General features: G+C 43.4%; 1 protein-coding gene across 1 annotated transcript; it reads left to right on the top strand.

Moving 5' to 3' along the window:
* The first annotated feature begins 155 nt into the window (after positions 1–155).
* prmt7 (protein arginine methyltransferase 7) lies at positions 156–10667 on the top strand. Its single transcript, XM_020079159.2, has 17 exons — positions 156–410; positions 897–933; positions 1040–1189; positions 2409–2517; positions 2708–2820; positions 2913–3142; positions 3248–3428; positions 3508–3635; positions 4655–4799; positions 4891–4974; positions 5062–5109; positions 5567–5656; positions 6269–6430; positions 7307–7381; positions 8171–8331; positions 8961–9057; positions 10127–10667. The coding sequence occupies exons 1-17, from the start codon at positions 316–318 to the stop codon at positions 10283–10285; spliced, it is 2064 nt and encodes a 687-aa protein (XP_019934718.2). The 5' UTR covers positions 156–315; the 3' UTR covers positions 10286–10667.
* Positions 10668–10705: the final 38 nt, after the last annotated feature.

Below are 10705 nucleotides of genomic sequence, written 5' to 3'. Positions count from 1 at the left end.
GGAGACACACTGGGTATCAGAGACATGCTGCCTCAGTGAGTGTAGGTTACACAGATATCTTCAGATTTTATATTGAAGTCCTTCTGCTCCACACTCCTCTCCAGGAGGTGGCGGTAACGCACCTCAAACTCGTTCTCCAACCTTTTAGAGAACAGACGAAGAAGAAGAGTTTTGACGTCTGTGAGAAAGATGGCCGCCTCCACTGCAGCAACGCTTCCTCTGTGAATCAGTGTGTTTACCGACGTGTGTAGACTATCCCGTCAGGAGACAGGGTTTATATTCAGCGTGTCACGGCTCAGCGGGGCGTCAGAACTAATGAAGACCTTCTGCGGCAGAGCGAACCCGACCACCGGGGCCCTGGACTGGGTGGAGGAGAGTGAGGAGTACGACTTCCACCAGGAGATAGCCAGGTAGAGGAGGAGCTGATGCTGGAGCAAGTCATGGAGGACTCCCGTTCAGTCATAAACACACAGTGTGATGTGTGTGTGTCTGTGCTGAAGTGGTAGCGTTGGTGCTTCATTCCTTGTTTACTGTTAGTTCTGTAGCTTAGAGAATGTATTTTGATGTTCAAAGCACACTGCTTACTCTAAAAAGAAGCTCTGAGAGTGAAAATGTTGAATGGATTGTCATATTTATTGTTCTTCTTGTTAGTGAGTAGTTTATAAAAAGAATCCACAACCTGGGCACTTCAGGGGCCAAACACAATTCAGCTGCTGGATCCGCCCTGTGTTCATGTGACATGCATCAGGACTTGGTCCAGTTCCCAAAAGACCTCAGAGACTTAGAAGCTTAGACTTGATTTGAACTTGACCTTGATATTTGGTTTGTCTCTTGGGTCTGTGGCTGTTTCATGAGACACATGCACGCGTTCTGATCGCAGCGTGTTTATCTTTCAGGTCCTGTTACGCTGACATGCTGCATGATCGTGACAGGGTAAGTTTTGGAGAACAACACTGACTGCACGCTACACTTTCTTTATGAAGTATGAACAAGCAGTCAGCCTTCCCTTAGCACAGCTGACGTCCTCACTCCCTTTCAGAATGAGAAGTACTACCAGGGGATCCGGGCGGCTGTGGCCAGAGTTAAGGCTCGTGGTGAGAAGGTCATCATCCTGGACATTGGGACAGGGACGGGTCTACTGTCCATGATGGCCCTCACTGCTGGTGCTGACTTCTGCTATGCTGTAGAGGTACACATACTCCTCTTATATGTGCTTTAATGAATACTGTAGTTTAGCACGGCCAAAAACTTCTCCCTCATTTGTGTGTCTCTGTGTCAGTGACAGCCGTGGCCATCACGTCTTCTGGTTGTCTGTCAGTCTCACAATTTTCTGACCTTTATTCCACGCTATCACTTGGGAATGGAAGGGGAGAGGTTGACTAGATTTCATGTTTGTGGATACTCAGTTGGTGACACTCAAACAAACAAAAAGGTCACTGTCTCTCAAAACATCTTTTTGGCTCAATTAATCCATTTTATTTGTATAGCCCATATTCCCAAATCATAATTAGTTTCAAAGGGCTTAACAAGCTCAACATCCTCCTTAACCCTCAACAAGAGTAAGGAAAAACTACCAAAAAACATTCTAACAGGAACAAAAAGGTAGAAATCTCATGAGACCCACAAGTAAGAGATCACTCTCCCAGGACGAACAGAAGTGAATTAGAAAAGACAGGGTCTAACATGAATGGACCTGTGTATCACTATTTACAATATTTGTACATAAGAGAATGTTTGATGAAGATGAAGGGAACAGTATTGAGAACTGTAATGATGGAGTTATTGCCAGTACTGGTAATATGTTAGTAGGCTTATTATAAATCTTAGCAATCTAGTTGTAATAGTAATCCATCAGTTGCCACGGTGATCACAATCCACAACGTGGCTACAGTCATGATCCTGGATCTACAGCGATAAAGCACGAGGACCACAGGGAAGAAGTCAAGTCAGTAACTACTATTGATGAGACGATGATGAAGAGGACAGAGAAGCTCCATGTGGCATGTGTCCCCGACAATCTGGACCTATAGCAACATTACTAAGAGCTGGTTAAAGACCTGAACCAGCTCTAACTATAAGCTTTATCATAAAGGAAGGTTTTAAGTCTACTCCTAAAAGTAGAGAGGGTGTCTGCCTCCTGAACTGAACCTGGGAGATGATTCCACAGGAACTCAAATAAATGGATTCACTTATTCAATATGATACAAAACCAAAAACATTTGAGCAGCTGGAATCAGGGAATGTTTGGCTGCTTTGATGGATAAGTAGCTTTTGTTTATCTACTATCAAAACTGGTGGAGATGAATCTTCTGTCTTTCTACCTGTGGCCAATTGATGAACCAGCTAATCATTCTGTCCCTCAGCAGAAAGAGTTTCAGGTGTCCTCTCTGTTTCCTTTGTGGCTGCAGGTTTTTAAGCCCATGGCTAAAGCAGCTCAGTGCATCGTGGAGAAGAACGGCTTCTCTGACAGGATCAAGATTATCAACAAACACTCTACTGATGTCACTGTGGGGCCTGGTCAGAGACTAAAACTACACCTACACACACACGGACACATGCACACCTACACACACACCTCGGGGACACACAGACACCAATACACACACTCTGAATATTGTCATGTGGTCGTGTCTCTGTAGTTGATATTTGTCAGAGGGAATTTTGTCTGCATTCTCATGAGAGGTTTTGTATTTGTGATTTATTACAGATGGGGATATGCAGATGAAGGCCAACGTCTTAATAACAGAGCTGTTTGATACAGAGCTCATAGGTGAAGGAGCTCTGCCCAGCTATGAACATGCTCATCAAAACCTGGTCCAGGTGTGTGTGTGTGTTCACTTGCATCTTTCTATGTTACCATGAGTCAAAAGAGTGAAATTCACCAACAGTGTTCGTGTCCCTCCGACCCGCAGGAGGGCTGCGAGGCTGTTCCTCATCGGGCCACCGTCTACGCTCAGCTGGTGGAGTCTGAGCTGCTGTGGAGCTGGGCCCAGATGCAGCCGGTGGAGGTGGAAGGAGCCCGTCTGGTCCCGCCGCCTGCGGTGGGCCGCTGTGCTGGAGCCCATTCAGTGTGTGACATCCAGCTGAGCCAGGTGTCCCCAAACAGCTTCACCCCGCTGGGTCCTCTCTGCACCATGTTCAGGTTTGACAAGGAGAAAGATGAGAACTCTTCTACGCTGTTTTCTAGTAACCATTTTTCCTCACATCTTACTTCCCCTCCTCCTGCGCCCCGTCTTGTCCCTCTCAGTGTGGATTTCAGTAAGCCTGTGAGCAGTGCCTTCCAGTACCACTCCTCCCAGTTTGTGGCACAGTCCGGCGGTCGTGCCCAGGTGGTCCTGTCCTGGTGGGACCTTGACATGGATCCCAGTGGAAGCATTGTATGCACAATGGCTCCCAGCTGGACATACACACAGCCAAAGATGGCTCCGGTGAGTTACAGGACATAAAGTCATGATGCTGGGATTCAGGCTCCCATCGCCCCTTTGTTAATGCTGTGATGTGTTTCAGTGGCGGGACCACTGGATGCAGAGTGTGTACTTCCTGCCTGTGGAGAGGGGGGTGACGGAAGGAGAGGAGCTCAGTCTGACTGTCTGCCATGATGACTACAGTCTCTGGTACAGTCTGCAGTCTCCCAGGTGAAACAGCTCAGATACAACATACTGTATATTTCCTGCTCTGCAGTAACGCTTGTTTTGCTAACCTGAGGTGAGAGGCTCCTCGTGTACTTCTCCTTGGCAGTTGTGGAACTTTCAGTGGTATCACACAATCTCCAGTACCTGTGCATCTTTCACTGAATGAATTACAGATAAACAGTAAATGCTCTGTATCAAACATTCACATCTGTGGGATATCTGTGAACGGCGCAGCCATCAGGGCCAATCTGGGGTTCATTATCTCGCCTAAGAACAGTTAAGTAAGCGGAAGGGAGGACTGGGATCGAACTGCCGACCTTCTTGTTAGAGGACGACCCAAATAAACAAATATCTCCTGTTGACAAAAAAAGTAGAAGACACAGACAAAGATGTCAAGAGAGTTTGTAGTGATAAGAGCTGACACCGTGTCTGTGTGTTGTTAAGAAAATCATGTGATCTCTCACTTCCTGCCTGCTGCACCTAGCTGCTCCACCTCTCGACTGAGTAATGCAGAGGATTTGTTGCTGTTTTGAATGCGTCCGTGGCGTGCAGAGAACCTCCCCCTGCGTTGTGCATGTGTGAAAAGCTGCGGGCAAAGTCCGGGACCCAATTCTGCAGACTTTATCCGCTGGTAATGTCTGAAAACAGCTTTGCTGAAGTTTAAGTGCAGAGGATGACCCACCCCAGGCAAATTGTGATTTGGGAATATGGTCTACAATTCGATAGATTGATGATATCCCCCTGGTTTGACATGACGTGAAAGAGGTGGTGCATCAGGAGAGTAAACGTCTAAAGATTCTCTAATTCTGTGGTTCAGGGTCAGCAGTCTCAGGGTTATTCTCCATCTTGAGGCCTTTAAACCAGCCTAACCTTTACCACAGGCATGACCGCATGATCACGATAGGACCAAAAATAATCATGTGCAGCCAGAAGACGAAATATACATGTTTTGATAGTAATGACTGTGACAGCAGATGAGAGACTCTCCCTCTAAATGACTATCTGCATATTCACTTTCTCAGCCAACAGACTCCAGAGTCACAGACTCAAAGTCTTTCGTCCCGGCCATGTTGTACCTGCCAGGCTCACCTAGTATGGACTCGGCCTCGGTTTGGTGAACTTAACGACAGACAGCGCACAGAGAGCTACGTCAGTGCACTGCGCAGCGTAAGTCAAGAAGGTGCACCGGAGTCCAGAGCGTTTGTTAATGAACTAATGGATATGCTTGCTGACATGTTCCTGGCTGTGCCACCTGCAGGTTCTGAGAGAGGACAGCCTGTGTCTCAGTGTCAGTGATGGAAGTCTGCTTCCTGTGTTTGCTCACATGCTTGGGGCCAAAAAGGTACTCTGTTTGAGCATGTGAACTTTACTGCACCGTCTCCACACAGACTCTGTTAATGTCTTTTTTATTCATTCTGCCTCTGCTTAGGTCTTTGGTTTGGAAAACTCCAGAATGTCCAAACAGGTTATCGAGCAGGTAAATGACAACTCTTTATATATGATAAAGGGTTAGGGTTGGTAAATTCTTTTTTTAAACTATTTTTATTTTATTTGTTAAAATCCTCTTCCCGATTGCCATCAATAAATAGTAATAAATATAATCTCACTGCACATGACTGTAGGCTTCAGCTGTCAGTCAGTGCACGTTTGTGTGTTTTGTGTAGCTTTGACGAGAGGGACGATGGGGGACGATGGGATAACACTGTGTCCTGCTCTTGCTAGCCTTTCACAAGCATAGCTTTAACTCATCTTTGGGAACTTAGAGTAATTCAAGGGCTGGGGCGGATCCAGGGAGGGCATTGATCCCAGCTGAAATCTGATTCGACCCTGAAGTGCCCCTGTCCTGTGTGTGATTTTTTTAAATAAACCAGTCACTAACGAACACTACTAACAATACAAATGACAACTTGATAGTACACATTGTTTCTGTGCAGGTGTTGGAGGCCAACTTGATGAAAGGAGGTGTTGAGCTGCTGGAGATGAGGCCTGACCAGCTGACCAGGAACGACATTGGAGGAGAACAGGTGGAACAAGCCTTAAGTGAAATGCTGTGTGTTGCGGTTTCTGTTCTGGTATTAACATTAGGTGAACTCTGGTCTGCATCGCTGCTTTGTCACTGTACTAACTAACGTGTCAGTAATTCACAATGTGAAACAACACGTCTTTGTACCAAAGACACAGGCTTGAGTCAAAGTGGAGCCAGATATTAGACAGTAACGACATCACCAATAGATTCACTGATTGATAAACTTCAGAGGACAAACAGCATTTGGTGAAATCTGTAGAATACAAAAGAGAAAAAAGTTAAAGCCGCATTCCTCATTGTTTTTGACAGTTGATCAACTATGTGAAATTTGTTGCTCGTAGTAATAAACTTTCTGACAATAATCATCCAAATATTTGTATAAAGGTCGTGAAGGAAACATTATTTTGCATGTTCTTTTGTTTTTCTTACATTTGTATGTTGTGTTTATTGCCTGAAGCCCCAAAAAACTATTAATGCTACTTCAGCTCTTTTGCTTTTCATTTGCTGGAATTCTACCAATTTTATTTCATAACAATAACCAAATATATACTGTGTAGTTATGTAACTGACCCAAACTCCACAATGATCGAGTGTATTCTGTCTCATACAGATCTCTGTCCTGATGGGTGAGCCGTACTTCGGCACTAGCCTCCTGCCCTGGCACTCCCTGTTCTTCTGGTATTGTCGCACCACCCTGGCAGGCCTCCTGCAGCCCAACGCCACCATATTGCCTTTATCTGCCACACTTCACATGGTTGCTGTGGAGTTCCAGGTGGGACAGGGGAGAATATTCATATACATCCACCCTAGTTTTCACAGTATTTCTTTGTAGGGCTTGGTGTATCTTGGTCTTTCCTTTATCCTCTTCTCACAAATAAATACAAATCAAATTAAACGACAGATCATTTAAAACCAAAGTCTACAAGGAATGTAGTACACAAAGCAGTTCAAATTAATGCTTAAAGAAAAAGCAATGTTACATTTTTGTAAAAGCCGTTTGTGAGATTTGAGATGATGATTATTTAAAAACAGTTCTTAAGATAAACTATTCCAGAGGGTCAGGGCCCCGACCCGAGGCCCTGCCATCTTTGTTCTCCTGCTTAGAGAGAATAGCTAACAGCTTCATCAGAAGATCGCAGGCTGAGAACTGGTGAAGACTGATTGAGAAACTGAGCCAAGTCAAATCATGCAGTGATTTAAAAATACCCAGCAATACTTTAAGTAAAGGCTCAGTTCTAAAACACACAGACAGGCATATGATCATGTGATTTGGTTTATTTTGAACATCCTGATGTTAAGGTGAAGGTCTGTAAACTCCGCATTACAATAATCCTGAGAGGAGTTAAAGCTTTTATCACTTTTGAAGGTCATTAATAAAAATGCAAGATTCAATTCTAGAAACATTTCTGAAGTGAAAGTAAGACGACAGAGTTGATATTTTAACGTGGCCCTTGAGAGTGTGGTTATGCTCTAAAATAACACAGAGGGAGCCATGTGCTGAGCTCGAGAGATAAGAGCAGGCACTACTTTTTCATGACTGCTCAGGGCCTGTATCAAGGATTTCTGTTTTGGAGGAATTGGAGTGAATAAGATTATTTGTTGAAGGTAATTTCCTGTTGAGTGACTTGTTTGTGCCATATTTCTTTAGGATTTGTGGAGGATTCGAGCGCCATGTGGAACCTGTGAGGGCTTTGACGTGACACCCATGGATGAAATGGTCCAGGTAATATTTTTCTGTCATTCAGATGTTTTCTTAGCTGTCAGGTTTTACATCCACTAAATCCACTAAAGTGTGTGCTTATGTTTTGATCACGGAGGAGAAATGTTTTACGCTATAAATAGAAAATACATGATAGGAGAGGGACGGGGACAGGTTAAGTGAGTGGGTATGATGACATCTGCTTGCTTAGAGGGTTTTTTATGGAAGAGGAACATCTTCAGTTGATTTTATTAGATTAGGTGTACAGAATGAGACAAGTAGTAATATTTGCATAATTCAAACTGTACTGCAGCAATATCTTTTAATATTTGTAATACAACATAATCATGGGAAAATGCTCCTTGTATATCAGCATATATTTTCTGGTTGGAACATTGGAAGAAGAGAGTAACAAGAGAACAGCAAGGTTTGTGATATTTAGCTAAAGTTAAAGGATAATTCTTTTATTTTTGACCCTGGTCAAATGATTAATAAGAACATTTTCAGAACTGTGAAAAGGCGTGAAGAGAGGTGTCCTCCACAGGTCGTCAGTGAAAGCTTTGTCTTCACACTTCTGTCTTTGATGAAATCTTTTCCATTATGCCATCAGACACTTAGATTTACAACCTGAACCTGTGGCAAACACTCTTGTGTGTAGTGTTCTCATTCAATATTGGACCAATATATTAATATTCTCAGGTGAGAAAACAGAACAATACTTAGTAAGAGTTGAACTGGCTCTGTTTTGAGTTGCCCCAGTTCCCACAAAACATCAGTTTGTGAAAACATAACCAACCACATCTGTCCCTCCAGCAATCTCTGGATTACCGCGAGTCCCGCGAGGCAGAGCCCCATCCTCTGTGGGAGTACCCGTGCCGCGCCCTGACCCAGTCCACAGCCGTCATGACCTTTGACTTCACACAGTGTGTCCCTCAGGAGCCCATCATCAGTCAGGGCTCACTGCCCTTCACAAGGTATAATCGCTCTCTGTTATTATAATCACACAAGTGATTTGCAGGCTTTGGTTGCCACAGGTAAACAGACCATATGGGGAGGCACATTGACCGAAACGCATTTAATTTATCTGCATTCATTCATAGCTGTTAATAGAGATGAGGCAAAATGTCACCTGGACAAACAAACCGTGATACAAAAGTATCTGTTTGTGTTTTGTGGAGAAACGTTCTACTGGTATGATAATATTACATGTCATTTATCTGACGCTGTTATCCAAAGCAACATGTAGCAGCTACCAGGGGCCATTCAGGGTTCAGCTTCTTGTCCGAGGACAGTTCGGCATGGGCTGGGATTCGAGCCGCCGACCCCTGATAGAAACTAGTCAGACTGTAAACGATGTACAGTGAATGGAAGATAGAGTCATGGCATATCTGCTGCCTGCACCAGAAGCCACAAAATATGGCCTATTGCCCCAAGTGGCTGATTTGTCATCAGGCGATAGCCGACCAAGTCCTAGATCACGCAGCTCAAAGTCAGTTTGTCAGTTTGAGCTGCCATGAGACTCAAGAAAGTCACTCAGTGAAAAATGACAAACTTTGTCCTCAAACATTCTCAGTCGGTAACTGTGTTGAAATGTCTGTTCCAGGGTTGGTCGTTGCCATGGTGTTGCATTGTGGATGGAATACCAACTAACCCATGACATCAGTGTCAGTGCAGGTCTGATTGGACCCATCAGTGAGCAGGTGACTTTTTTCTCTTTCTTTCCTGAACAAACTGAGCTTTTCTTATTGTTATCTTAGCAACTGTTTCACATTTTAAAGGAGTTATTTGTGAGTTTTTGCTATTACATACAACATTAGCATTAATGGCTGTTTACTTACCAATATATAGGAAAGAAATTGGGCCTCATTCACCAATATCTTCTTAAATAAAGAAAAACTATATCATTTGATTCATGCCGCGTTCTTAAACTGCAGAACTGTTCACATCTGTTCTCTTATATTGATGAATGCCATGTTTAAGCATTGGTAAACGATCCGCCAGTGCCTATAAAAGTGCATTAGACTGCAGTAAATCCCAGAAACTGAACATTTAAGAAGCCAGGAATGACTGAATGAAAATCTAAAGATATATTTTGTAGTGTCAGCAGTGCATAAAAAGAAACATGGAATGCAGTTACACATTCAGTTAAAGCTGTATCAGCAGAAAGTCACATAATTGAAGTAAAAAAAAAAATTGTTGGATATCAGATTGAAGCTAAAATAAATATTTTCAAACAGAGAAGAGAGAATGGGGGAAAAAGGAAAGGAAGGTGCACAGAGTTATCTGAGCTGGAGCTGTGCATCTTCGGAAACACAGCACTGCAGGTGAACCCTCTGAGCATCTGTGGATACTCGACCCTGCCCATGCTGGGTCATGTTCAGACAAAATGTTTCAAATAATATTCGGGTTCAGGTTCCGCTCGGTGCGCACACTGTACCCTCAGACCTGGATGCACGTTGAAGGACAGTGGCTGAGCCATAAAGGCAAATATAACTTATTGCAGTTATTGAAATAAAAGTAATTTTGACTTAGTGGTCCTGACTGAAATTGTTTTTTGAAAGTCACAACTTTAAAATGTAATTTTAAGACCGAGGTTCTGAGTTTGAAGTTTATTTCAAGTGGATCAGTTGTGTTGACAGTACACGTTCATTAAGGAAGCCAGAGCATCTTTTGTGTAGCTTCTGGACGTTTCTTAATTCTTCATTTGCTGCTGCATTGTTTTCTGTAAAAAGGAATCTAATGGTGTGATTGTCCTGCCTTCTCCTGCAGGGTGACTGCCAGTGGGGTCGACACAGGAAGCAGGGAGTGTATTTCTTCCGATCACCGTTGGAAACCTCAGATGACGGCAGAGTTGCAGTGTCTTACAGCTTCACCTTTGAACCCAGTTTAGGAGACATTAAGATGGACTTCAGCATCGAGACTCAGTGATGTGGAACACTCGACTGAAGAACGAACTCTTAACACTCACTTACCTCGTGTCACTCTCTGCATTTTCATCCAATAGCTGAAACATTGTGACAAGTGTTATTCCTAATCCTGACCAGAAGCCAGTGTTGTTAGACTGTGGAAGATGAAGGCTCTCCACCAAAGCCCAGAATGTTATTAACGGTCATATTAACAAGTATAAATATAATTCATATAAGGATTTTCTTTAATAGATTAAAGAAGTATTTACCAACTCTAAAATACCTCCATCATTAAAGGCTGATGGATATTTGTTGAAGCATCGTATTAGGGTCATTACAGCAACAGAGATGAGTGAGTTACTGAGTCAAACCTAAATGTTGAATAAAGTTTTATATTGATTGTATGTTTTTGGTTTCTTTACTGTAGGTGACTCAGGCTAAT

The sequence above is a fragment of the Paralichthys olivaceus genome, chromosome 7, assembly GCF_024713975.1.
Source record: "Paralichthys olivaceus isolate ysfri-2021 chromosome 7, ASM2471397v2, whole genome shotgun sequence".
Lineage (NCBI taxonomy): Eukaryota > Metazoa > Chordata > Actinopteri > Pleuronectiformes > Paralichthyidae > Paralichthys > Paralichthys olivaceus.
The sequence above is the reverse complement of the archived record's forward strand: the minus strand, read 5'-3'. Positions and strand labels throughout refer to the sequence as shown.

What these genes read in the sequence shown, in the direction of transcription:
- prmt7 (XM_020079159.2), top strand. Translation starts at nt 316, where the DNA reads ATGAAGACCTTCTGCGGCAGAGCGAACCCGACCACCGGGGCCCTGGAC. An exon ending in CACAGCCAAAGATGGCTCCG is followed by an intron (nt 3,429 to 3,507) that starts GTGAGTTACAGG and finishes GATGTGTTTCAG; the next exon opens with TGGCGGGACCACTGGATGCA. An exon ending in ACGACATTGGAGGAGAACAG is followed by an intron (nt 5,657 to 6,268) that starts GTGGAACAAGCC and finishes TGTCTCATACAG; the next exon opens with ATCTCTGTCCTGATGGGTGA.